This window comes from Giraffa tippelskirchi, chromosome 5, assembly GCF_054371585.1.
Source record: "Giraffa tippelskirchi isolate mGirTip1 chromosome 5, T2T-mGirTip1v1.2.pri, whole genome shotgun sequence".
NCBI classification, from domain to species: domain Eukaryota; kingdom Metazoa; phylum Chordata; class Mammalia; order Artiodactyla; family Giraffidae; genus Giraffa; species Giraffa tippelskirchi.
Genome location: NC_137279.1, coordinates 99,118,614 through 99,145,931, shown reverse-complemented (window position 1 = coordinate 99,145,931; position 27,318 = coordinate 99,118,614). Strand labels below are relative to the sequence as shown.

Here is a 27,318-nt window from a genome sequence, read left to right as displayed (position 1 = left end):
CCTAGGGTTAAAAAAAAAGATTTTTTTTTACACTGCATGGCCACTATATTCTTTAGACTCTGGGGGGGGGGGGGCGGAATTGGTCAAGATGAAACTTTTTAAGTTCCAAAACGGGCTCTTTTTTGTATATGCAGTTGGAGAAAGCTGGCTTGATGAAATACTTTTTTTCAGAATTCTGACACTGAGAAAATACAAAATACTTCTAGGAGAAAGCATGAAGTTAACTAAGTTAGTTAACTTATTCCTACTGTTATTTCTGGTTTTGTGTTTGTCAAGTGAATTGCCATGACACATGTAATCATGATTTCCTGTCTTTCAATTTGCATGTTGTTTGTTATTAATAAGAGGAATCTTGGTTTGAAAAAGTTGAAGAAGTTGTTGAACTTCACCCTTTTGTTTTTGTCCTGCAGGGATTACATTTTTGTTCTTTGTGTGTGTTTGTGTTTCTTTTGCCTGTAAGTGTGCTGGCTATGGGAAACTCAAATTTGTTTCCTGAATACAGCTTATTCAGGTGCATTCTCCAGAACTGGACCATTTTTTGGTTATAATACTTCTGAGTTAATTTGCAAATGATCTCTATTTAACTGATTCAAAAGTAAGCGCTTACAAGTTAAATAATTCCTAATATTTAGAAAATTGGCCAAAATGAATTTCAAATCATGATGTGGGAAAAACATTCAGTACTAAATTGATACCTGGTGTTGAAGCTAGCTTAAGTCTGTTGTCTTGCTAAATATTTGTAACACTACTATGTACCTAGATTTATTAGAGGTCAAATAAGACAGTAAAGAAACTGCCTGCAATGTGGAAGACTTGGGTTTGATCCCTGGGTTGGGAAGATACCCTGGAGGAGGGCATGGAAACCCACTCCAGTATTCTTGCCTGAAGGGCTATAGTCCGTAAGTTTCCAATCAGAAAATGCTGGTATGACAAACAGTTCACAATTACTTGCCTCTTGGTTTTCACTAAAAGTTAAGGTGTTTAAGAGTTGAGGATTCTGATCTAAGTATGTAATTAAAGCTACTAAGAATAAAGGAAAAAATTATCAGTATATAGTAGGAAAGTAGGATACATGTGCTGAGTAAAAACACATGAGGAGTTTTACACATGGTCAGGCTGAAATTAGATTAAACTTAGGTAAATGGATTTTGCTACTATATGTGGATAACTTGCAAAAAAACATGGAGAAATACTATATTATCACTTTAAACTGAAAAAAATCAGACTGTAAAATCTTTACATATAATACACAAACATTATTATGCTAAAATGTGCATAGAAGAATGACAAGAGGAAAATTCTCCACATTTTAATGTTGACTTTCTTTGAGCGGTGAATGATTTTGTTTTCGTCTTTCACATTTTCTGCATTTATAATATTTAAAATAGAAAAAAGGCAAATATTGGACCGGGAATCAATCTTGCAGCGACTAACAAGCATGGTATGTTTGGAATTGCAAACTTGACATCAGATGCTGGTCTTTTTACTTTAGAAGGGCAGTCATTCCTAAGGCTTAGATCAATTTCCTAAGGAGATCACCATCAGCTTCAGCACTACACTTCAGTGGTTTCCTCCTGATATACGGTTTTGAGATGTGTCTCCTTGTCAGAAAATAGTGGCCTATCTTCTACCAATTAAGGATTTCTCCTTTGTTTCCAGAACAAGAACTGCTTCAGAAACTTATACCTCTGAGAAGTTTCCATGCAGCCAGCTCTGGATAAAAATGCTGTAACCTAAAGGAGATTTAGTCTCCAAGATGAGATAATGCCAGTATGTATTTTCAGAGGAGGTTCCTTTGAACCTATAGTTATGAGCATTTCAGGTTTCCTCCCAAACTTTCAACTACTAAGCAAAAGCAGAAGCAGAAGCAACTTGAAGGAATTTGGGTTCGAATATTTTACAAGATTGCTAGTGAAGACATAGGTGATGGCAGTATTAACTAATCTCACTGTCTTTATCCTTTAGTCACCCATTTATTAAGTATTTATTGAGTACCAGATCTTGTGCCATAATTTACATAACCTTTAGACTATATTTATATCATCTTACAGTGACCAATGATCTTATTTGACCAAGTGACCAAGTATTTTGAAACTATTTGAATTAGTTTTACCTTGTATGTTGAATCACATGGGAAGTATTCTCAAATGAATGATAAGCCTTCTAAGATTATACTGTATGGATAAATGTTACTCTATGTCCTGGTATAATCTATCAGCCATAATTCTGGTTGAATCACAGCAAAGTGATTAAGCTTCTTTGTCAACACATTGTGATCAGATCTTTACCCTTGCCTTTTAAGTCTTTAGTAGCCAGTTAAGTGGATGCTTTGCAAAAGTGCTACATCTTCAAGAAGGTTCATAGGAAGGACTTTTAAACAAACTTAGGTCAGATATATCACTGAATTTGGTAAGAAATTTATATCAAACGGGTAGGGAAAGCAAACCTTCCCTTTTCACTGGCAGCCATGATGGGCCCTAAGGCTGTCTGCAGCAGAGTCAGCAGAGTGACAAGACAATCTTACAGTGACACTTACTCTGGAGAGGAAAGGGGATTTTGACTGTGCTATACGCTGGTATTCAGGAATAAACAGTGAAAGAGGAACTGTTAGCTGCTTAATTAAAAGAGTTAGGCAGTACTGGCTTTAGAAAAATCTGGTTTTCATAAAACATAATGAAAGCCTAAACTCAGTATTGCTTACTTTGCTTTCTGAAATAGCACAGCTCTATTGGCAGCATGAAGGTCAAAAAAAAAAATTAGAAAACTCAAGGGCGAACTGTGACTCCTTTAGAGCAAAACAGGAACAACCCTCCATTATCAAATACCACTTTTGCCAGGGCCTTTGTGACATCCATTGCTCTTGCCCAAGTTCTGGCACCTTATCATTTTAAAAAGGATAACAAAAGGATTGGTGGACTCTACGTAAACTGGTGTATATGGTTATAACGTTTATGGACTTTGTCTGTAATATTACTGATTTTGATCTGTATTCTCCAGATATGCAGGAGTGGTTCCCCTCAATTTACTCTAACCTACAGCAGTTTGGTAAATTATACTTCTGTGAGTCTGGCTACCTGGATGTAAGTTTCCCCAAGAGTGTCAGGTCCAAAATGTTCTATCAGGCTTATTCTCCTTAATTGCTTATACAAGATTCAAATTAAGGAATTGGAAACACAGGAATATTTCCAACTTGGTATCTATTCCCCAAATCAAGGTAGGACTATGCCACACTTCAGCAGGAAGCAGCTAGACCAATTGTCACCCCATTCCCTGAAAGACTTGGGGAAGGATGAAATGGTACTGGAGGTTGAAACAAGCCAACCTAAAAACCGAGTTCCTCTGCTAAATTTAAACATATCCACGTGGTATCCTCAAGATTAAGGATTATCAAAGAAAAGGGGGGAATTGCAACAGAGCAGGATGAGCACAGCCCTTAGCAGTAGCATTGCTGTGCTTCATTACTCTGCACCGTGTTACTAGGCAACAGGTCTTGTTCAGCCATTGCTCAGTCCCTCAAGCATGGGCACTGCCCATAAGCAACCAGCTGTCAATGAGCAACATATAGTTGTCCTGCTCAGCTGTTGGTCACCACCACAGTGGGCCCTGCCCACCGGTAACTGTCAATGAGCGACCACTGGGGAAGTGATTCAGTCCAGGGTCCGTGGTGTGGTGGTCATCAGGTAGAGAGTGAGGTAAGAAGCAGATGCAGTTCTTCTCCTGGAGGCCCTCCAGTTTACCCAGCCTTGGACCAGCAGATGAGCTGGAGGGCCCAGGGAGCAGACTGGGGATTACGTCCTGCAGGGCTCCAGAGCCCTCACTAAGGCCCTCCACTAGCCATGGCCCAGGACTTGAGAAGCAGTGAACCTCTCCCCCATCCCTGTCTCTGTGACCCACTAGCAGTGGCTGTCTATATGAGTCACAGTCTGTGAGACCTGGTCTCCCCATTTGCATGGCCTGAGGAGACTGAGGGCCAGTTGGATTGGATGCCTGGCTCCCTCAGGGATGACAGCTGGGCAGGACATGGGAACCTGGCCCTGAAGGAGCTGCCAACTGAGATCTGCCTCCTCTTAGCTAGGACTGGGGCCTTGGAGGGTAAAAGTTGTGCCTTGGGACTTTGCCCTTTCTCGTCAGGACAGAGAATAACATTCATCTGGTAGAGATTTACAGGAACATCATTACCTGACCATGACCTGACCTTGAGAACAAAGGATCTGATACCCAGAAGTCTGCAACAGCTAATCATGCCCATCCCTCACCTTTTGATTTGAAAGGGACATGCTGAAAGCTTTCAGTAACTTTGGGGTTCTTAGGGCATGAGCCACCCATCTGCTTGTATGAATCTGTAATAAACCTTTCTCTGTTCCAGACTCATGTTTAGTATTCATGGGCCTCACTGTGCATGGGGCACACGGATGTGCAATTTCGGTCACAGTACTAGATACTGTAAATCCATACTCATATTTCCACTTGGTTGCAAATCTGCAATCATTTCTGTTTCTAACTGGTGTTAGTAGATTTCACTGTAAAACTGCTACACTAACGGTCATTAAAACACTTTTTTTTAGCTCCACACTTACTTGCTAGAACCGGGCAGACCAAAGCGGTAGCTCTGGGACTGACGCGGAGGAGGCTTCTTGCTCCGACGGTATCCCTCGAAAGACCGCTGGCGCCATCCTGTGATCTCCTGCGCACACTGCGACCTTAGCTCGCCAGACTGCTGCCAGGGCTCGGGGATCCGGCGGCGCAGAGGCTGGCGGGGTGCACGCGTTCTGCAACCTCTCCCCAAAGTCCCATGACAAATATTTGCTTCCCCAGAGCCAGCAAGTGCAAAAAATTAGCTCTGGTCGGGTCGGCGGACAGGGATGGCCTTGTGCAGCTCTTGGGTCCGGCTGCGGCGGCGCCAACCCCCGGCCGCCTGTTGCGGTTGCACTCTCGGCCGCCGTCTGGCGCGGGGGTTGCCAGCAGGAGCGGGACATGCTGGAGTTTACCGGCTGCCGCGGGCTCGGCTGAAACCTGGTCCAGGGGTCACCGGAAGGGGAGGAGCGCTAGCCATCTGGGCGAGACCTAAAGAAAAAGGCGGCTGGAATCGGCAGCAGCAGCAGGGAGGGAGCAGGTGGAGAGTACGAGACGGCTGTCCAGTAGAGCACTGATGACTTCCCTGCTGGTTCCGTCACCATCAAGAGCCAAGAAGGGACCCTCGGCCGGCAGAGTGTTCAGGTTGCTGGCAGGGAACCCCCAGGCTCTTCACAGGCTGCTCTGTAATGCTTTGGGGGAACTGTGGAGCGTCTCCCTCAAGGGTCCAAGGCCTGCCTATTCCGGAAGACGTTTCCGGGACTGAGAACAAGGCTCCAGAGGGGACTGATGCAGCTGGCTGGGAGAGAGGAGGGAGGTTGGGGTTTTTTTTCCTTCGTTTTCAGTCAGCAGGGGCAACACCCAGGGCCAGTTGGATTTACCAAGGCTTCATCTGAGACGCCCTTGGGCCCTCATCTTATATTCCTCAGGGCCTTTAGACCTAAGCACAGTTATGGAGCTGAACAGGCAACCAGGTGTGAAGAGTAGTTGTTTCTCACCTTCCAGCCTGTAGGGAGGGCCGTAAACTCATTTGGGGATCACGGGAGCTTCCGCTAGAGTCCAGGCCCACTTCAGAACTCACAGGAATTGTGTCTGAGAAGGAATCCATGTATCAAAACATACATACCATTTTAATACTTCTGTATCTAATGTTGCTGATATTTGTGTAACTTTTTCTTTCAAATTTAAATTTACCAAAGGAATTAACTTTAAATTTTCTTTCAAAGAACCAGATTATGGTTTTAATTAATTGTTTTGGGGAAGTGGGAAGGTCTGTTCCATTGATCTTTATCCTAATTTACTTTTTCTGCTTTCCTCGGGTTTTATTATTCCTTTACTAGCTTTTAATAGCTTTTAATTCATTATTTTTAATAGTTCTTATTTTCTCATAAATGCATTTTAAAGCTATGAATTTTCCTCTGACCTCTTCATATAGGTTTTAATATGTAATGTTCACTTTATTTCTAAGGAGTATATAATTTTTATTTTGATATCTTCTTTAACCATGTGCTTTTCCCTAACAGTATAGATCAAGGATAGTATTTTTAGTTATTTCATTGCATTATGATTAGCAAGTATATCTTGTATGGCTTTGGTTTTTTCAGCACTAGTTGAGTTTTCATTTGTCATCTCACACATGGTCAGTTTCTAATCAGTATTGCATGTGAATTTCAATATAATGTACTCTATTGGATAAAAATGGTGTAGGTATAGTACACTTACAATTGATCTTGTTAACTATGTTCTTCAAATCCTCTATATCTTCAAATAAGTTTTTGTTGACTTAGTCTTAATTCCTGAGAAAGATGTATCTATGCTAACATAATTAACACTGGATTGTTGACTTATTTTAAATCTTTGTGTATGCACTCGTGAGGATATGCATGTGTGTGTACCTGTGTTAATGCAAACAATTTTTTTTACAATGTATAATTTAAAAGCTTTGTCCACCGCCCCCCACCCCCACCCCACACACACAATTAGCAAATGGGTTTCATATTCAACTGAAGTTTTCTTCCTACAGTCACCTTTCAAGTGCAAACAGTTCTTGTTGTTGTTGTTCAGTTGCTAAGTCCTGTCTGACTCTTTGCAACCCCATGAACTGCATACCAGACTTCCCTGTCCTTCACTATCTCCCAGAATTTGCTCAAACTGTTTTCCATTGAATCAGTGATGCCATCCTACCATCGCATCCTCTGTCCACCCCCCTTCTCTTCCTACCCTCAATCTTTCCCAGCATCAGGGTCTTTTCCAATGAGTCTGCTCTTCACATCAGGTAGCCAAAGTATTGGAGCTTCACCTTTAGCATCAGTCCTTCCAGTGAATATTCAGGGTTGATTTCCTTTAGGATTGACTGGTTTGATCACTGCTTAATGGATTTCTGCTTTTCTGAATATGAAATATCCCTCTTTTAATACTTTATAAGTCAACTTTTATACATATACATTTTGTATGTACAGGTGTATTTAAACTTACACTTTCCTAACTTCTAGAATAATAATCTATATCCTCCCTCCTGCTGCTGCTGCTGCTGCTGCTAAGTCGCTTCAGTCGTGTCCGACTCTGTATGACCCCATAGACAGCAGCCCACCAGGCTCCCTGTCCCTGGGATTCTCCAAGCAAGAATACTGGAGTGGGTTGCCATTTCCTTCTCCAATGCATGAAAGTGAAAAGTGAAAGTGAAGTCTCTCAGTCGTGTTCGACTCTTAGCGACCCCATGGACTGCAGCCTACCAGGCTCCTCCATCCATGGGATTTTCCAGGCAAGAGTACTGGAGTGAGTTGCCATTGCCTTCTCTGATCCTCCTTCCTGAGTATAACATAAATATTAGTTAGCTTGTTTTATTTCTTTTCATTCTCACCCCCCACCATGTCAATATCATCTGGAATTTGAAGTCCAGATTTTCTTTTTAATTTTTTAGGATCTAGACCAAAAGAATCTATATTTGAAGTCACTAATGGTTTTGAATTCTTGTTTTTTTAATATAGTAGACAAAATGTGGAGGAGAGACCATAAATGTAAAAAACTGTGTAATCACAGAGTTACCTAAACAAAAATCTTAAAATCCGAACTTGAATCAGTAATCAAAACAGAGGGAGATTTCAATACAGATATGGTGGGTAAAATAACGGTTCTCGTGTGACCCAGGATATCACAAACAGCGTCACCTGTACCTCTAACCTCACAACTGATCCCACATGCAACTCTTTTCGACCCTACACTGTAGCCCTCGATGCTCTGTCCGTGGGATTTTCCAGGCAAGAAGACTGGAGTGGATTGCCGTTTCCTACTCTAGGGGATCTTCCTGATCCAAGGATTGAACCCACATCTCCTGTGTCTCCTGCATTGCAGACACTGTTAGGGAAGTAGTCTTTTTCAGGCTTCAGAAACAAAGAAAGCAGAGCAGGTCTCTGACTTGTCTCTGACTTGCTTGCCTGCGCATACACTGGTTGTTACCAGCCAGCTGGGCAGCATCGGAGATAAGATAGGGAGTGAGTCTTGGAATTCTCCGGAGCTCTGGAGATCCAATCTAGCTCCCAGGCCGGAGAGTATCAACACTCACAAGATAAAACATACAGCATTGTGAAAGATTAACGTGACACCAGAGCTGCAGTTTGCTCACAGACAGATGATGATATCAGTTTGCAGCCTGGGATTATGAGCAGGAACCCCCAAACTGCAATTTCGAAGTCTCACCCGCAGAGTGGACACTGCCTAGGAACTTTTCCCAGTTGGGGTTTCAGATTGCTGCTGTTACATGGGACTTCCCAGCGCTGTTTGAGTCTGGATGTTGGTAAAAACCCAATTTGGTTATGTATCTGCTGTTCTGTTTCTCCTTCCTTTTAATGATTGTTTATTGAAAGTAAGTTAAATAATTCTCTATTAAATATTGAAATTGTTTACTTTTGTATGACAAGTGGTTTCTTTTGTTAACAAATCCTTTGAACCTGAGACGAAAGTTTAGACTTTGGGCAAAACACAGGCAGATTCTTTTACCACTGTACCACTTTGTATCTATCTTTTATAGCACATTTCTTTTTAAATTTTTATTACAGGTAATTTGGTATATGTGTTATATTCCTTTGTTAGTTGAGACTTTTCTGATTCATTTATTTCATCTCTCTCCTATCACCTGATTTCTAATTTCTCAATAAAGTCATTCAATAATGAAATTAGAGGGATGAATAAACAGCAAGTATTCTAAGCCTTAAAGAAATTTTTCTAGAACTTAGACTTAGCAATATATTTTACTGGCACATGGCCCCCTTCTGGTAGCTCATATCTTCCTCTTAGAATCTTTTCTTATTCTTACAGGAATACAATTCCAGAAATTCTTTCAGGGAGGGCCTGAAAAGTCAATCCACCCTTAGATGATAGTTTCGTTGGGTATAGAAATTTAGTTTCAAAATTATTTTCCCTAGATTTTAAAAAATACCAATTCATTGTCTTCTTATATCCAAAGTTGTCCAAATGAGAAGTCAACATAACTTGATTTCTGTTTCTTTGCCAAGAATTTTCTCTGTTTCTGGAATTGTCTCCTTAACTCTTGTGTTTTGACATTTTATCACCATGTCTATAGATAAAGATACTTTTAATTCATCTCTGTATACTCTGCATTTAATGGAAAACTTGCAGTCTGAAGATATAAATTCTGTGAAAGTCTCCTTTTCTTTATTCAGGACTACCATGTATGACACTTGGGTTGTGCACTGCACTCTACTAACACACTGTACAATGGTATACTCAGAAGATTTTAGGACTACATTATCCTACACTGTCACTTTGACATCTCTGTGCTGCTGTGGGGACCTGCTACATGGTTATCTGACAACTCAATCTAAAAGACTCAGTCATGCTTGTAATCCATGTACATACTACTATTTTCTCCTGTCAGAAAAAAAATAGCCATAGCTGTTTTGCTTTGTTTTGTTTTACTCTTATAATAGTTGGGACTTTACTATTTCCCATTATAAATGATTTACATGTACTAATCCAGAATGGAGAAGGAAATGGCAATCCACTCCAGTGTTCTTGCCTGGAGAATCCCAGGGACGGCGGAGCCTGGTGGGCTGCCGTCTATGGGTCGCACAGAGTCGGACACGACTGAGGTGACTTAGCAATCCAGAAAGATTTATCTATTATGCCCCTTCCAGCCTAAACACATCCCACAATCATAAATACCATGAAGTTCCCTTAGCCAAATGAAAAGATTTCTTACTTTTTTTCTCTAATCTAAGAATTGAAATTCAAATTCTGCCTTGGTTAACTTTCCTGCTAATTCTAAAATTGTATTCTCTAGGCATACTTGTTGTTTCTGAAAAAAATTCATTTAACAATAATTTCTGTTACCCAGTTCCTTGATATTAATGTGAAAAAATCATGAAAATAAAAATTCAAACATTTAAAAAGACATCACAGGAAAAGGCACCTACAAAACAGCTTGCATAAGCAAAATCATTCTTATTCGATTTTCATGTTGCAGCAGGGAGAAAAGTGAAAAGCCTATGAAAACAAGGATATGCTCCCTTGCTGGAAGTAGTTGTATGGTTGATATATATACAAGTTAATCAGTATGACTTTCTTCTGCTCATTATTCTCCATGTTATAATAGGGAGTATGAGTAAGTGGACATGCTAAACTAGATGAAATCTACATCTCCAGAAAGAAATTCAAGTGGCTTAAGGCTCAACCCTAGAGTTGGAAATTTTGTTAAGAACACTGAGCAACCTTTGCCCAGGGTTGTGGTATGTCTGAACTCTGTTTCACATTCCCTCTTGGACTAAAGAATTTTCCTTCAATGCATTCGAAAATGATAATCCCACCAACTGGAAACAAAGTCCTACACAAATCTCCAACATCATTGCCAATAACAACAAAAAATAAAGCTGATAGCTTTAGGTATTTTGTCTTCCTCTGAGTGCTAAAAATGCTGATTAAACAAATGATAAGGACTTTCCCCTACCTTCTGGCAATTTAAAATTATTGCCTTTGATCCTGTGAAACAACAGAGAGAAATAGTTCTTCATTTCATTTCAAAAATCTGCATCCTCCATTTTTTTTGCCATAAGAATTCCTTCTTCTGGGTGCCTTGTGCTGCCTCAGTCCCAAGACCAGGTATCATCTTGGTCTGGGTGCTCTGAGGGAAAGCGGTAAAGAACTGCTCAAGCTCAATTAGTTCTCCTACTCTGCTCTCTGTTTCTGGCTTTGGCCATCCAAAGCAAAGTTCCTTGGATTGGTTGATAATGATACTCTCTAGATTCTTACGCTGCTGTTCAGTAAAACCACCTGAAATATTTATTGTATAATGAGTTCTCAGTCAAAGAAAAGAAATATTGAGGTTTTGGGACTGTCATCTTCTTGTTTACCACTCCTCGGACTGCAGTTTGAATAAGAAAGTCTTGCTTATATTCTTGGGGAAACTGGGTTCCGAATAGGTGACAGGAACAGGAGCTTCATCTTGCAAATACTGAGAGGAAAAACATTAGATACTTTAACAAGCAGAAATGAAGAACTCAGAAGTCATCACCCTAACTCCACCAAGCCAATTTTTGAATTTCTAATTAAACATTTCCCAATTATTCACACGTTCTCCTTTTAGTTATAAGGTGTGTCCTTCTCTGTGCTACCTGATAGTATGCCCTAGATCATTTCTATTCATTTGGCTTGTTCTTGTGTTAAATCCTCCAAATTCAGAGATTTCAACTCAGAAATCAGAATTAGAAGTATTGAGAGTATTCTATTTTTTATGAAAGTACTGATGGGAAGTTTTACAAACATCACCTGATTTTTTTTTAAAAGGTATTTGTCAAAGATTATATAGGTCTTTATACAGCACTAGTAACAGACATTAGAAATAAGGTCTTTTGTTATGTCACTCATTTTTTTCCCTTATTGAGACACATAGCAGATACTTGAAGATTCTACAGAATCATAGGCCCAACAAGTAAACTGTGGCACTGCCTTCTTGGACGTTTTAAAATAAAGAAGTTCTTATTGCTCTAATGCAAGATGCTTAGGGAGTTGACTGGCAAATCTCTAGGAGTCTCTTAAAGCACAGCTTGTTGGGTAAGAAATGTGCTCTGGAAGTACAGGAGTGCCCATGCAAGTGCCTTCCCAGCCACAACAATAATGGGAGAAACACTGACCAAGTGTCTGCCATGTTCCAGCTGCTGTACTAAGTGCATTAAGTACATTATCTCATTTAATCTTCACAACAAGCCTCGAAAGTACACTCCATTATTTTTCTCATTTCACAGAAGAAGAAACAGGTTCAGAGGAGCAAAAAAACTTTCCTAAGGCCATTGAGCTCTTAGGTGAGGAAGCTGGAACTCAAAGCTAATGCCCATCACTACTACAGTACACTACCATTCAGCTGGTGTCTTGACTTTTATAACTGGTTTGCTATAAGGGGTCCATGGCCAGAGACCATGGCGTGGACTCTGACATAATAAATGTATATTTGGTCTCTTTCCCCAGTTACTGACACAGAGTTCCTAAAACTCTTTGTGATAGTGGTGCTAAGAACATCTTTTGTTCTAATATTTGGTCTTCGGTCCCAATTCCTAACACAGAGCTCCTAAACCCCTTGGGATTCTCTGGGTAATAGAAGCCTATTATGTTCTAGTGAGATGACTCTTCGTGGACTCCTGGGTAGTTTCAGGAAAGGGGCTGGTCACCAGAAAGGCTGGGTATAGATTAGAAGATTGAAACTGTTAACCCTACGTCCTCCAGGGAAGAGAGAGGGACTGAAGACTAAGTTAACAATCCATCATGCTTACTTGACGAAACCTCCATAAAAATCCCTAAACTATGAGATTCAGAGAGCTTCTGGGTCAGTGAACATACCCACATGCCAGGAAGTCATGTGGACACCCCAGTTACACAGGGACAGAAGCTCCTGCACTCAGGACACTTCCAGATCTTGCCCTGTGTATGTCTTCATCTGGCTGGTAGTCTGGATCCTTTATTATATATCCTTTATAATGGTAAACATGTTTGCCTGAGTTCTGTAAACTGTTATAGCAAATTATTGAAATGGAAGAGGGGGCTGTGGGAACTCCTGATTTGTAGCCAAGATTGACAGGGGTCTACTACTTGTGATTGGCATCTGAAGTTGGTGTGTGTGTTGGGGGTGGGGGAGGCAATCTTCTTGGCTGAGCCCTTAATGTGTGGGGGTCTGAGCTAACTCCGTGTAATTAGTGTCAAAATTGCTTGATGTGGAAAACCCACACACTTGGTGACCAGAAGGATTGAAAGTAAGCAAGTAGAGGAAACAAAAGTTTTCCTTTTATGCTCTTATGGCTTCTGAGTTAAGTGTAGATAAGTATCCTTAAATGCCCAACAATGTACATTATGAAGCTTCTAAAGTGATTTCTGGACCATCGTGGCTGCAACTTCACCTAGACTTTCACTCTGTATTGTGCCATTCCCCATTCAAAGGGCAAAAGATTCTAAAAATAATTTTTTGTTAAATCCAACTCTTAAGACTTCCTCATCTCATAAATGCAATTCCACTGCCCTCCCTTCTCAACTACTCCTTCCCTCATCAATCCATTTATCCCATCAATATTTACTGAGTGCCCACTCTATTCCAGATATAGCTTGAGAAGATAGGGATAACAGTGGCAGTGGCCACAGGACTGGAAAAGGTCAGTTTTCATTCCAATCCCAAAGAAAGGCAATGATACAGAATGTTCAAACTACCACACAATTGTACTCATCTCACAAGCTAGCAAAGTAATGCTCAAAATTCTCCAAGCCAGGCTCCAACAGAACTAAGAACTTCCAGATGGTCAAGCTGGATTTAGAGAAGGCAGAGGAACCAGAGGTTAAATTGCCAACATCCGCTGGAGCATTGAAAAAGCGAGAGAGTTCCAGAAAAACATCTACTTCTGCTTTATTGACTATGCCAAAGCCTTTGACTGTGTGGATCACAAGAAACTGTGGAAAATTCTTCCAGAGATGGGAATACCAGACCATCTGTCCTGCCTCCTGAGAAATCTGTATGCAGGACAAGAAGCAGCAGTTAGAACAGGACATGGAACAACAGACTGGTTCCAAATTGGGAAAGGAATAGGTCAAGGCTGTATACTGTCACCCTGCTTATTTAACTTCTATACAGAGTACATCATGTGAAATGCCAGGCTGGATGAAGCACAGGCTGGAAGCAAGATTGCCAGGAGAAATATCAATAACCTCAGATATGCAGATGATACAACCCTTATGGCAGAAAGCGAAGAGGAACTGAAGAACCTCTTGATGAAAGTGAAAAAGGAGAGTTGAAAAAGTTGGCTTAAAACTCAACATTCAGAAAACTAAGATCATGGCATCCAGTCCCATCACTTCATGGCAAATAGATGGGGAAACAATGGAAACAGTGGGAGACTGTATTTTGGGGGGCTCCAAAATCACTACAGATGGTGATTGCAGCCATGAAATTAAAAGACACTTGCTCCTTGGAAGAAAAGCCATGACCAGTCTAGACAGCATATTAAAAAGCAGAGACATTACTTTACCCACAAAGGTCTGTCTAGTCAAAGCTATGGTTTTTCCAGTAGTCAGGTATGGATGTGAGAGTTGGACTGTAAAGAAAGCTGAGCACTGAAGAATTGATGCTTTTGAACTGTGATGTTGGAGAAGACTCTTGAGAGTCCCTTGGACTGCAAGGAGATCCAACCAGTCTATCCTAAAGGAAATCAGTCCTGAATATTCATTGGAAGGACTGATGCTAAAGCTGAAGGTCCAATACTTTGGCCACCTGATGTGAAGAACTGACTCACTGGAAAAGACCCTGCTGCTGGGAAAGATTGAAGGCAGGAGGAGAAGGGGAGAACAGAGAATGAGATGGTTGGATGGCATCACCAACTCAATGGACATGAGTTTGAGCAAGCTTCAGCAGTTGGTGATGGACAGGAAAGCCTGGTGTGCTGCAGTCCATGGGGTCGCAAAGAGTCAGACACAACTGCGTGACTGAACTGAACTGATAGGGATAGAGCAGTGAATAAAACAAAGTACCTACATTCATAGGATTTACTCTGAGAAGGTAGCAGGAGAGTCAGACAACGTATTGGTCACAAAGCAGCCTAAATTATTGTACCAAATATTTTAAAAAACAATGGCTTACTTAAACAAGATACAGATTTATTAATCTCTCATGTAATAGTCCAGGGCTAGTAGCAAAGTTCTGCCATTCATCACATGGCTTCTATTTCTGGGCACAGAGTAGTTGCTGTAGTTCCTGCCATCATATCTGCAACCCAGCCAGAGGAGTGGGTAAAAGGGCAAGGGCAGCACATATTTATTCATTTTTAGGGCACAAACTAGAAATAATATGTATCACTTCTATTCATATCTCATTGGCTCAGAACTTTGTCTTATGGACAAACCCAGATGCAAAATCTGGTAAAGTAGCCTTTAATTAAGAAGCTCTGCACCCATAAAGCAGGGAGTGAAAGTAAGCAGGGAAGAATAGTTTTTATGGGTAATGATCTCTGGTTCAATAATAAATAAGTAAATTGATTAATATTCAATATTCATATTAATATTTAGAGTACACGGAAGGAAATTTAGCACTTTTTTCCATCTCTGGAATGTAACTTTCACCTCCTTCCTTGTTTGAAACACTGGAAAAGCAGTACATCAAGCCAGGCTAAAAAAGCTTCACTCTAACCTCATCATTTTGGTCACAAAGACATATTCATCAGCTGAAGGGAAGGTATCAAGTGCAGTACTTTATCTCCTCTTTTAGGATTTTTAAATCTCTAACAGTCATTTTAACTGGGGCAGTAATTATTAAGAGCAATTAAAAAAGCATCCAGGTTAAAGGAGCAAGGAAAAAAAAGATAGGAAAAAGTAGAGAAAAAAAAAAATCTCATGGGACCACCTGAATCTACCATCCTTGCATCATTTTCTAGTGTTCTACAGTCTGGGCAATTAGTCAACAAACTTTGAGGAGCTATTTTCTATCAGATGCTGGGATAGCCCTTGTGGAAGAAGATAAGTAGTATTAAAAAATGATAGATCCTACCCTCTAGCAGAAGACACACAAGAAAATGTAAAAGCAATGAAAAAAATTTAAGGACAATACTACACAGTTCACAAAGCTACACAGTTAATTGTAAACTCATTGTGCAAGGAATAGAGCCTTAAGAGTCAAAAGGAAGAAAACCTCCCTGTGAACTAAAATAGGATGGGGAGGCTTCACAGTGTGAGATCTAAGTAAGAGTTTAAAGAACTGGTATAATGATACAGGTTTGCATAGTCTAGAGAATGACAGAGTACTTACTACAACTTAGAAGACTGATACCACAAAAGCAAAAATGAAGAGAAATTTAAGGTGCATTAAAGAATAGTGAGTAGAACATTTTACCTAAGCCGGAGGACTGGGGGAAGCAAGTAATTGAAGAAGGTACCTTTTGGCAAGATGATAGAAGGCCTTTAGTTTCAGGATAAGGAGTTGAGGTTTAATCTTTTAGTCACTGGATAAATAATGATGGCTTTTGATTAGGTGAGCCAACTGCCAATGCCTTAACAGCTTCAAAAGTCCATAAGAAACATGGTCCCTAGTCCTCAGGGAGAAGAGAGCCCCTGAACTTTAGGATTCTAGTTGAGGAGAAGAACAGATATACTATCTGATGGCTTGTTTGGGAGAAGACAGACCACCCTGGCCTTTGAACTTAGAGTGATTTTTCCTACCATAAAGTGTATTGTATAATGATTTTTTTTCTTTCAACTGGAAATTTTAGATTCTTGGTTGAGTCATCTTTCCCTGGCATCTGATAGTCTCTGGGGAAAGATGACTCACTGAGAGTCTTTATTTCCACATGAAAGTGAGAAATCACATACAGCCCACTTTATTCAACTTTTAATTAAATGTAAATTTTAACTCCTACATTATAAATTAACAAAATTCATTTTAAGCACAGTGATGTAAATTCCCCCAAGTTTGATTAATATCAAAACTTGACTGTCAAGTGAATTGGAAATTAAGATTTTGTCCTTTTGCCTCAAGGGTATATTTGGTAAAATATCCAGCCTTTGTCAGGATTAGTCTTGAGTTTTGCAAGTTCTGAGAGAGCCTTAGAAATTCATCCTACGTTAACTGTGCCCTTTTGTACATCATGCCCCCAAAATCTATTAAAAAAAAAAAAAAAAGGACACCTGAGAATACTAAAACCCACCTCCCCAGTCTCCACCCCGAACCTGACTTTATCAGGGAACTTCAGGACATGCACCTGGATGTATGTTTAGCAGGCTGGTAAGTGCTTGTAACCAGGGAAGTTTGTAACAAAGCTAAGACAAGGTCCTTGCCTTGGAGGAGATTATTTTCCTGTGGAGGAGTGTAGACAATCACAGTAAATTATGTACTGCTCAGTTTTCACCAAAAGCAAAGGACAGGGGAAAAAGTTTGACCTAAATGAGGACTAAATCCTAAAAGGGAAAAAAAAAAAAAAAAAAACAGCCCTGAAGGAAGGGAAGTCTTTGGGCACTGGGTCTCTCAACCTTATCACGAGGATCAACGTTACGCACCAGAAAGAGAACTCAGTTGTGCGGGCTGGGCTGTAAGCTGTCCTATACGTTGTAGGACGTACTCACTAAATGCCAGTAGCAACCCCTCCCAAGTGATGACACTCAAAAATGTCTCCCGATATTGCCAAATGTCCCATGGGTTGGGGGGGGGGGGGACGGGTGGCGGCGGAGTGCGAAAATTTATCTGGTTGAGGGTCACTGGGCGAAAAAGAAGTTAGGGAAGTATGGCTAGGTTGGGATTTGCTGATAGGCCAACATACTAAAGCACTTGGCTATGTTGGCAAAAGCTTGTGACAGATACCCAGAGGTGTACGTTCAAAAAAAGACTAAAATATTAGTAGACAGTGGGGACTGGGGAACTCAAGCCTCTCTGTACATTCAGAGTAAATCCCAGCTCGTTTACTAGATAAAAGAACATATGAATTTTAGTAGGTTAGCCATCTTCTCCCCATCTCGTACCTAAACTCCACTGAGGACTCAGACTAGGCAGGTAGGGACCATCTTGAACACCACTTATTACCACCAAGACGACATTTACCATTAGGTGGCACCACTGGACGTTTCGAATTTCAACTGCTAGGGCAAATTTTACCATTGTCCCAATCTAGCCCCACATGTAAGTGAGATTTTAATTGCTGACCCACCCAACGTAACCATTTCTTAAGTGTTTACAGCCGCTTTCTCTGGTAACTTAAGTGGCTCTGAAAAGAGCCTTTGTGTATAAGGTAAATGTTCGATTTCGTCCCTTGCGCGCCCTTACTTTGAACTGGTGTACTTGGTGACCGCCTTGGTGCCCTCGGACACGGCGTGCTTGGCCAGCTCGCCGGGCAACAGCAAGCGCACTGCCGTCTGGATCTCCCGGGACGTGATGGTCGAGCGCTTGTTGTAATGCGCCAGGCGCGACGCTTCGCCGGCAATGCGCTCGAAAATGTCATTGACGAAGGAGTTCATGATGCCCATGGCCTTGGACGAGATGCCGGTGTCCGGGTGCACCTGTTTCAGCACTTTATACACGTAAACGGAATAGCTCTCCTTGCGGCTGCGCTTGCGTTTCTTGCCGTCCTTTTTCTGCACTTTCGTGACAGCTTTTTTAGAACCTTTCTTAGGAGCAGGAGCGGATTTTGCTGGATCCGGCATTTCTGCGCGAAGACACAACACACGCCCGTATACACGACCCTGACTACCTCAAACCTGGCCGCTTACGCACTATTTATAGAGCCTGTATGCAAATGAAGGCTAGCAGAGTACTGCATTTTTATTGGTTAATATACAACAGTGTCGTCATAGAGAGGCAGAGTCCATGTAAATGAGGTTCTGCTAGCGCTTTCTTAGTGGTTCTTACAACAAATGTCTTGTTAACCAATCAAAATGTTCTGTTTTCACACTAAATTAAGTAAATATAGTTTCACCTGTTTGGGGTCTTTTGTTAGATTTTTATTTTCTCGTTGACTTGTATATAGTAGAGATATGAAGCGCGTGCTAAAGACAAGCTAACTTTCTCTTATTTTTGCATCGTTTTACTCCTCTGTACTACTTTGTGAAAGTTTGGTTCTGGTTTTCACAATATCTTAGCCCCCCCCCCCCCTTTTTTTTAACAGTTTGCGCCTTCTGTTTCATGCAGTTAGGAAGATGGGATCCTACATATCTCTGAACTCTTGTTCCCATTCTTAACAGTTGAAATACCGAGGAACTACTTGGGGATCGAGGATTTTATCTAACATCTGGCCTAATTCTATTAACTGTAGAATCGAGCTGAAACCGATTACCATTCCTACAGTTATCACATAATGACGGCCTTCCTCAGTATTCAGATTTGTGCTAACGTTTTGTACTGGCAGCTTGGAAAGCGCTACAAACGACTGGCAGAGAATTTAGCTTCTTGCAAAGTTTTCTCAGAAATAGCTAGGTTGGAGCTCTGCTAAGAAATCAAACCAGCTTGTAAAAACAGTTAACAAAAACGACCCAGACCTTGCTTCTGGGGCTCCCTCTAGAGTCTGGCAGCCTTAATTCCATAACCTCACCACTCAACGCGTGTTAAAACTCCCCTACCCGCTTTACCCTTAACACTCGTGCAGTAAGAGTTCACAGACTAAAGTGAAAGCTAGTACAGCTGCTTTTTATGAAAACGTGGGTGGCTCTGAAAAGAGCCTTTAGATCGTCTACTTTAAAATGTACGCCTTAAGCCCGCTCCCCGCGGATGCGGCGAGCCAGCTGGATATCTTTGGGCATGATGGTCACGCGCTTGGCGTGGATGGCGCACAGGTTCGTGTCTTCAAACAGCCCCACCAGGTAGGCCTCGCTCGCCTCCTGCAGCGCCATCACGGCCGAGCTCTGGAAGCGCAGGTCCGTCTTGAAGTCCTGCGCGATCTCGCGTACCAGCCGCTGGAACGGCAGCTTGCGGATCAGCAGCTCGGTCGACTTCTGATAGCGCCGGATCTCCCGCAGGGCCACGGTGCCGGGCCGGTAGCGATGCGGCTTCTTGACACCGCCCGTGGCCGGTGCGCTCTTGCGGGCCGCCTTGGTGGCCAGCTGCTTCCGCGGGGCCTTGCCACCGGTCGACTTGCGGGCAGTCTGCTTCGTACGCGCCATGCTATCTCATAGGTTTTATTCACGGACCCCCTAGGCAATCTCATTTATAGACATAGCCTCGTCTTGATTGGGCCGGAAAAGCTAGCAATTTCCGAAATTGTGATCTCATTGGCTAGAATTCAATTCTATTTGGGCAGAAGATTGCAATGCTAGTCTCTTACAACCTCCCTTTTCCAGTCCTTTTCTATAATCTTATCACAGATTTTTTTTTAAAGACCTTTCTTTAAATTGCTGTTAACTTTCATAAGAACAATTTCTGAAGTGCTTTTGCACGCTTGGGATTTATATTTTAGCAGGTTCTTTCAAAATACAAGCACGCCCTAGGTTTCAGCCTGCATTTCCACTTATTAGTTATTGTAACTCCTCTCCCATAACTAACAAATTTATTTAGCTCCTGACACTGAGCTAAGCGAGAGTTACATTACGACTGAGGTTTAACAAAACAATATATAGTTGAAGGAACCAGAAATTAAACTTAACCTTTACCTAGTTTGGAACTACACCAAAATTGTGTGCTGATGGTTACTAACTCAGAGCCATCTGCCTTCCCCTCCCTGGAACTCGGTTTTCTCCTCAGTCCATCAATGGGTAATTAGGTCCTATGGATAAAACACTTTAAGTAAGGGAAGATAAGACCGGAAATATTAATTTCTCCCTTACAGTAGTGAGTAGTTTTAAATAGTCAAGTTGCTTATCAGTCATTTAACGTTAAAGGGTCAAAGCACATAAATTATTTCTTGATTACTGAGTTGCTAGCGTATTTTCTTCAATAAAGTGTTTCCTAATGCTTACAGTTTCAAATCTTTTCTATTCTCTATGCAGAAATTGAAGATCCTTTGCCTTTTATTTCCTGTGCTTCGAAGAATTTCTCAGAAAATTGCATATAATAAAACAAAAGTTATGTAAGGTTACCAATGCTTAAAATTGTAATAACTAACAAACACTTTTAATGATATGCTTATTTGATTGGAAAAACATCGCATATAAAAACTCAAACCTGAGAATAAAATCAGGCCCAAGAGGCTCAAAACTTAGCTCGAAGTTATGATGATCACTTTCCTGAAATTAGAAGTGATTTTGAGAGTTTTCCCTGCACATTAAACACAAGGTAGAGACAATGGTTGCCTTAGAAGTCACCTTTAATAATAGAATTCTGATTCATATTAGAAGTCTCCTTAGGCAGCAGCAATCTCCTGCTATAGGGAGAAGATCTAAAATGTCAGTGAGAAAGTGTTGCTGATGTGAACAACTTTTACCATCTCCTGTGGTTATTTTGTAATAATGTCTTGCATTTACAGAGCACCTCTCAGTATTTTAAAATTTTCTACATATATTATGTAATTCCTACTCTGTGAAATAGATGTTATTTAACTCATTTTACAGATAAAGAAACTGAGTCTCAGAGATGTTATGGCTCATCCTGGATAAGTAACAAGGCCTACATAATATTCTAAGGCACAAGAATGAAATTACAATGGATTTCCAGTTTCTTCAGGCTTGGGGTATATTTTAAAGCACTGAAGAATTTTCCCAACATACAATTGAATTACTCAACTCAGTTGTTCCCGTCAGAAGAAACTACTCCACGGCAGGTGTCTGGGTTACAGCCCAAAGCTGCCCACTCAAGTGTTACATTTCTTTGAAAAAAAATTTTTTTTAATTTGTTGTGATGTATCCACTCTTGGCCAAGCTGTATGGGATGTGTTCATTTAAACAAGTAAAAGATTCTCAAGCTGTCTGTTTATATAGAATCCAACAGTAATGGGACTTGTATTACCTTTATCAACCAAAAATTGGCACTTGCCACAGATGCTTGCCATCTACCTCTACAAGGATTAAGTCAGGGGCTGCTGCAGCAGCTGACCTCCAACACTCCTTGAAGGCGTTCAGGGTGGAAAGCAGAAACTAGGCACTCTGTGCTCCGGAAAACAGGCAGGACGGGTCTTTACATAGTTAGGTATTCTCAGCAGCTGATTTCATGAGCCCAATTTTTATAGATATAAGATATCTAGAAAAACACTAAAATCCTTCATGGTGATAATTGTTTCTTGTGACTAGCAGAAGTTTCATAACACCAGCAGAAACTTGCTACAAAAAATATGTGCTTGATTGCATGTGCTCCCTTTTTGCCAAAATCAAGTACTTATTGTCTTTTCCCTCTACCTCTCTGGAAGTTTCTCAGAGCTATCTGAGGTGCTGTCTCCCAAGCTACAGTCCTCATATTGTCCCAAACAAAACTTAAATCACAACTCTCATGTTGTGCATTTTTAAATTTTTTTTAGTTGGTATCTTTATAACAGAGAATGAGAAAATTCTGAGAGTCTTCCTCTGGCTTAATAAAGAAGCTGAACAAGAATTTCTACTTCTCAGAAAACAGTGATGCCAACTTAAATATTAACTCTGAGACAACAAATCAAATAAGATAATCAGAATAGTACATTATTATGAGTCATAAGTAACATTTCTCTGAATATAACAATCTGTAATATATGGTCACCTTAGAAGTCATCTTTAATATGATATATGATTATCTTAGAAGTCACCTTTAATAAGAGAATTCTGATTCATATTAGTTCAATTTCACCTAGTCTCCACATTGGACAATAGAGTAATAATCCTGTCAATGTTTTCAATATACCACTTTATCAAAAGCAAGTTTATAACAGAAGAAGCTGTGCTTTGCTGCAGCTGTGAGGAAGAGGCAATCTTTTTTAATATTTCTGAAATTTCTTTTGTTAGAAATAACAAGAATCTGCAGTTTTAAGACTGAGCACTAAAATTTCATTATTTAGTACTGAGCGGGGGAAGAAAACAGGCATGAGAAGCTTAAATTTTACCATAGGAAATAAGCAGGCAAAACATATAATGTTTTGTATGTGCATGTGTTTGTTTTTAATACAAAAGTAATGAACTAAATTATAAGTTCTAGGAAGACAGTTTGTGTCTTGTTTTTTACTTCAAGTACCCCCAAGGTTTCAAGTATCACAATTTTGAGACTAAATCTTCAGCCTGTGGGTTTCAGGCCACATGCCTGCTTCTTTCCGTTTTAAATGGCTTGCAGCCCTGGACCAAATTGAGAGAAGGCAAAGGATTTTGAGTTTCCTTTCTTATCCCATTCTGAGCTAAACTCATTCCCCCAACACTCTACTTATTGGATAAACACTTCCCCTTTCCTGCCTGACCTTAATACTACTGCCTGTAAGGTACAGTGAGGGATTGTGTCTGGGAGGAAAAATTTTCCTTGACCTGCTTAGGGTTCCTGGGTGAGTCTGAAAATTAAACAAAGATTAACAGGAAAAAAGCACACACATTTATTTAAGTTTTACACGATGCAGGAACATTCATAAGGAAATGAAGATCTGAAGAAACAAGCCTGAGCATTTTTATGCTAGATTTAATGAAGAGCAGGTGTTGTGTAGAAATATGAGAGGTTAATGAGTACGAGGTAAGTGTACTAAACTGGGGGAACAACAAGGCCTGCTTGTAAGGATTCTTCTGTGTGTCCCTTTGTCTTTAGAGATAAGGGTGCTCTTTTTCTCTGGGAATAGGGAGAGCACCTCTCACAAAAGAGTTTTATGACCTCTTTCAGGTGAGAAAGTCTGGGGAAGTTCATAGTGACCCTCCTGTTTCTGTCATTTTCTCAAAATTTCTTCAGCTTATTCAATATACTGAGGTGCCTTATTTTGGAGTAGCTTGTCTTGAACCCCATCAGTGGCAATATATGACACCCCTAAAATATGTCACTTTGATATAAGGATTATTTTAAACTAGGGGACTTCCCTGGTGACTCAGATGGTAAAGAATCCACCTGCAATGCAGGAGAGCTGGATTCAATCCCTGGTTTGGGAAGATCCCCTGGAGAAGGGAATGGCAACTCACTCCAGTATTCTTGCCTAGAGAATTGCATGGACAGAGAAGCCTGGCACAGGCTACATCCAAGGGGTGGCAAAGAGAGACACGGCTGTGCCGGGAGCCAGCACACAAGATCCCACCCGTGACAAGGTCATGAGGAGAAGACCTGATGAGCAAGGCAACTCAGGCCTCAGGGATTTCGATAAGCTGCCTCGGTGCTCACCTTTAAGATGGTATCTTTCTGATGCTTGCTATAATAGACTGCTCCCTAATTTCTGTGACTTAGGCAGAAGGCCTTCCCTGATCCTTTCCTAACCAGATCAATTTAAAACTCTAATCAACATGCCCCCCGAATGGCAACACTCTATAAGATTATCCATAAAAGAGAGTATTTTAATCTAAACTCCTCTTGTTAGCATCTTAGTTTGCTTGATAAATGTGCCTGTGCCTTTAGAGCTAATGTGCATGACTGCTCCTCAACAATAAACAGCATTGAGAGCCTGTACGCACAAAAGGTCCCAATGGGCACAGAACCCTTCGAGGAGGAGAAAGCCTATTGGAAAACATAAGAAATATTACTCTATAAAACTGTTATTCGGTATATATTTACTTGCTATGTTTTTGCTATTAACGTCCTGAGCCTGTATAATGAGGTATAATATAGTTAGAGACTTATATAAATAAAGGTTTAGCCTTAATATAAAAATAATATGACAGTTGTTAATTTAGCTGGTGATTTTTGTTAAAGAACTGACTTTTGTGCTACATTGTTTCAGCTTGCTGTACCATGACCTTATGGGACCGAATTCTTCTCTGTTAAGCTCAAGGCAAAAGATAGATTACAAAAAACAGGTTTTACTTTAAACCTTTGAGTTAATGAATCCTTTCTTTGTCATAATCCACTGTGCCTGTATTCTTTAAAAAACAAGTGTTTTGGCTAATCAACCCTTATCACTAAAGAGTCATAAAGATGTTAGCAGGCCTCCAGGCCAGAAGATAACGAAAACAACTTAAGACCTTTGTAAATAAGATATATACAAAAAATATCCTGGTTTCGATAAGGGTCAAAAACTGCTGACCCGTTAAGCTGATTTGGCATGACTCTACAACTCAAGATATAAAAAAGCTCCCTTTGAAAAATAAAGACGCTGACGCTGCTTCACACCTGCCTAGTCTCGCTGTGTCTTCTCTTCTCCGCACCGACGCTGTCCATCCTGAGGGAACCCCTGGACCAGCTGGAGCAGGACTCTGGCGCGGCTGAGCAACTTTCACTTTCACTTTTCGCTTTTTAAACTAAAGGCACTTGAAAAACAGTAGATGCAAGAAGGGCCCTCTGATAACCCCCTTTCTTCCTTAAAAAAGGAGATTAACCTTCCTGCCCCATATGGTAGATGTCTTCCCTATACAGGAGTGTGTTCCAAGAACACGCTGGAATCCTGGGAAGCCAAGAGGAATCTGCTCAAACAAACCTTATTAAACTAACCCATATCTTCCTAGTTACTTCTTCCTAGTTAACTCCCCCAGTTAAATTCACATAGTTAACTACCTTTGTCCAAACCCTTTTGTCTTGTCACATCTCTAGAATTCATTGGGGTTTTTATTTTAAAGTTATTTATAAGCTCGGGGCCTACCTAGGTCTTCATGTTCCTTTTGAAGACTCCTGTATACACATAGAAATATGAAATTATATGCTTTTTTCCTTTTGACTGGATTTATGTCAGTTTAATTCTCAGGCCCAGTCACAGAATCTAAGATGTAGAAGAAAGTTTTCTCTGTGCTATAAGTTTATACAATTTCTAGCTTTCCTGTGTAACATGTCCCTGTGGACTGTAGTAGGTTCAAGTAAAGTTAAAACACAGTATTTTAAAGCTATACAAACAAGAACGTTTTTTGCTTCATTAACCATCCTCATGAGATTTAATCTACATATTGCAGGAATTTTAAAGGCTATAGATATTATTTTTAACATTTATTTGACTGTGTGGATCACAAGAAACTGTGGAAAATTCTTCCAGAGATGGGAATACCAGACCACCTGACCTGCCTCCTGAGAAATCTGTATGCAGGACAAGAAGCAGCAGTTAGAACTGGACATGGAACAACAGACTGGTTCCAAATTGAGAAAGGAGTACATCAAGGCTGTATATAGCCAACCTGCTTATTTAACTTCTGTGCAGAGTTCAGTTCAGTTCTGTCACTCAGTCGTGTCCGACTCTTTGTAACCCCATGAATCGCAGCATGCCAGGCCTCCCTGTCCATCACCAACTCCCAGAGTTTACCCAAACTCATGTCCATCGAGTAGGTGATGCCATCCAGCCATCTCATCCTCTGTCGTCCCCTTCTCCTCCTGCCCCCAATCCTTCCCAACATCAGGGTCTTTTCAAATGAGTCAGCTCTTCACATCAGGTGACCAAAGTATTGGAGCTTCAGCTTCAGCATCAGTCCTTCCAGTGAATATTCAGGACTGATTTCCTTTAGGATGGACTGGTTTGATCTCCTTGAAGTCCAAGGGACTCTCAAGAGTCTTCTCCAACACCAGAGTTCAAAAGCATCAATTCTTTGGTGGTCAGCTTTCTTTATAGTCCAACTCTCACATCCATACATGACTACTGGAAAAACCATAGCCTTACTAGACGGACCTTTGTTGGCAAAGTAATGTCTCTGCTTTTTAATATGCTATCTAGGTTGGTCATAACTTTCCTTCCAAGGAGCTATGCAGAGTATATCATGCGAAATGCTGGGTTGGACGAAGCACAAGCTGGAATCAAGATTGCCGGGAGAAATATCAATAACTTCAGATACCCAGATGACACCACCCTTATGGCAGAAAGCAAAGAAGAACTAAAGAGCCTCTTGATGAAAGTGAAAAGACGAGAGTGAAAAGTTGGCTTAAAACTCAACATTCAGAAAATTAAGATCATAGCATCTGGTCCCATTTGGAGAAGGCAATGGCACCCCACTCCAGTACTCTTGCCTGGAAAATCCCATGAACGGAGGAGCCTGGCGGGCTGCAGTCCATGGGGTCACTGAGTCGGACACGACTGAGCGACTCCACTTTCACTTTTCACTTTCATGCCCTGGAGAAGGAAATGGCAACCCACTCCAGTACTCTTGCCTGGAGAATCCCAGGGACGGGGGAGCCTGGTGGGCTGCCGTCTATGGGGTCGCACAGAGTCGGACACGACTGACGCGACTTAGCAGCAGCAGCAGCAGCAGCATCTGGTCCCATCACTTCACGGCAAATAGATGGGGAAACAATGGAAACAGTGGGAGACTTTATTTTGGGGGGCTCCAAAATCACTGCAGATGGTGACTGCAGCCATGAAATTAAAAGACACTTGCTCCTTGGAAGAAAAGTTATGACCAACCTAGACAGCATATTAAAAAGCAGAGACATTACTTTGTCCACAAAGGTCTGTCTAGTCAAAGCTATGGTTTTTCCAGTAGTCATATATGGATGTGAGAGTTGGACTATAAAGAAAGCTGACCACCAAAGAATTGATGCTTTTGAACTCTGGTGTTGGAGAAGACTCTTGAGGGTCCCTTGGACTGCAAGGAGATCCAACCAGTCCATCCTAAAGAAAATCAGTCCTGAATATTCATTGGAAGGACTGATGCTGAAGCTGAAGGTCCAATACTTTGGCCACCTGATTCAAAGAACTGACTCATTTAAAAGACCCTGATGCTGGGAAAGATTGAAGGCGGGAGACGAAGGGGATGCCAGAGGATGAGATGGTTGGATGGCATCACCGACATGATGGACATGAGTTTGAGTAG

General features: G+C 41.0%; 2 protein-coding genes across 2 annotated transcripts; both read right to left on the bottom strand.

The window, feature by feature from the left end:
• Window positions 1-10,838: 10,838 nt before the first annotated feature.
• On the bottom strand, window positions 10,839-18,282 carry LOC145505532 (histone H2B type 2-F-like). The gene is made up of 2 exons (XM_081487932.1): window positions 17,861-18,282; window positions 10,839-11,038 (listed from the first exon to the last, which is right to left on the bottom strand). The coding sequence occupies exons 1-2, from the start codon at window positions 18,235-18,237 to the stop codon at window positions 10,975-10,977; spliced, it is 441 nt and encodes a 146-aa protein (XP_081344058.1). The 5' UTR covers window positions 18,238-18,282; the 3' UTR covers window positions 10,839-10,974.
• A 915-nt stretch (window positions 18,283-19,197) lies between these two features.
• Window positions 19,198-19,691, bottom strand: LOC145505533 (histone H3). Its single transcript, XM_081487933.1, has one exon. It carries the CDS (start codon window positions 19,687-19,689, stop codon window positions 19,279-19,281), a length of 411 nt encoding a protein of 136 aa, XP_081344059.1. The 5' UTR covers window positions 19,690-19,691; the 3' UTR covers window positions 19,198-19,278.
• Window positions 19,692-27,318: the final 7,627 nt, after the last annotated feature.

What these genes read in the sequence shown, in the direction of transcription:
- LOC145505532 (XM_081487932.1), bottom strand. Translation starts at nt 18,237, where the DNA reads ATGCCGGATCCAGCAAAATCCGCTCCTGCTCCTAAGAAAGGTTCTAAA. An exon ending in ACCAAGTACACCAGTTCAAA is followed by an intron (nt 11,039 to 17,860) that starts GTAAGGGCGCGC and finishes TTTTCCTCTCAG; the next exon opens with TATTTGCAAGATGAAGCTCC.
- LOC145505533 (XM_081487933.1), bottom strand. Translation starts at nt 19,689, where the DNA reads ATGGCGCGTACGAAGCAGACTGCCCGCAAGTCGACCGGTGGCAAGGCC.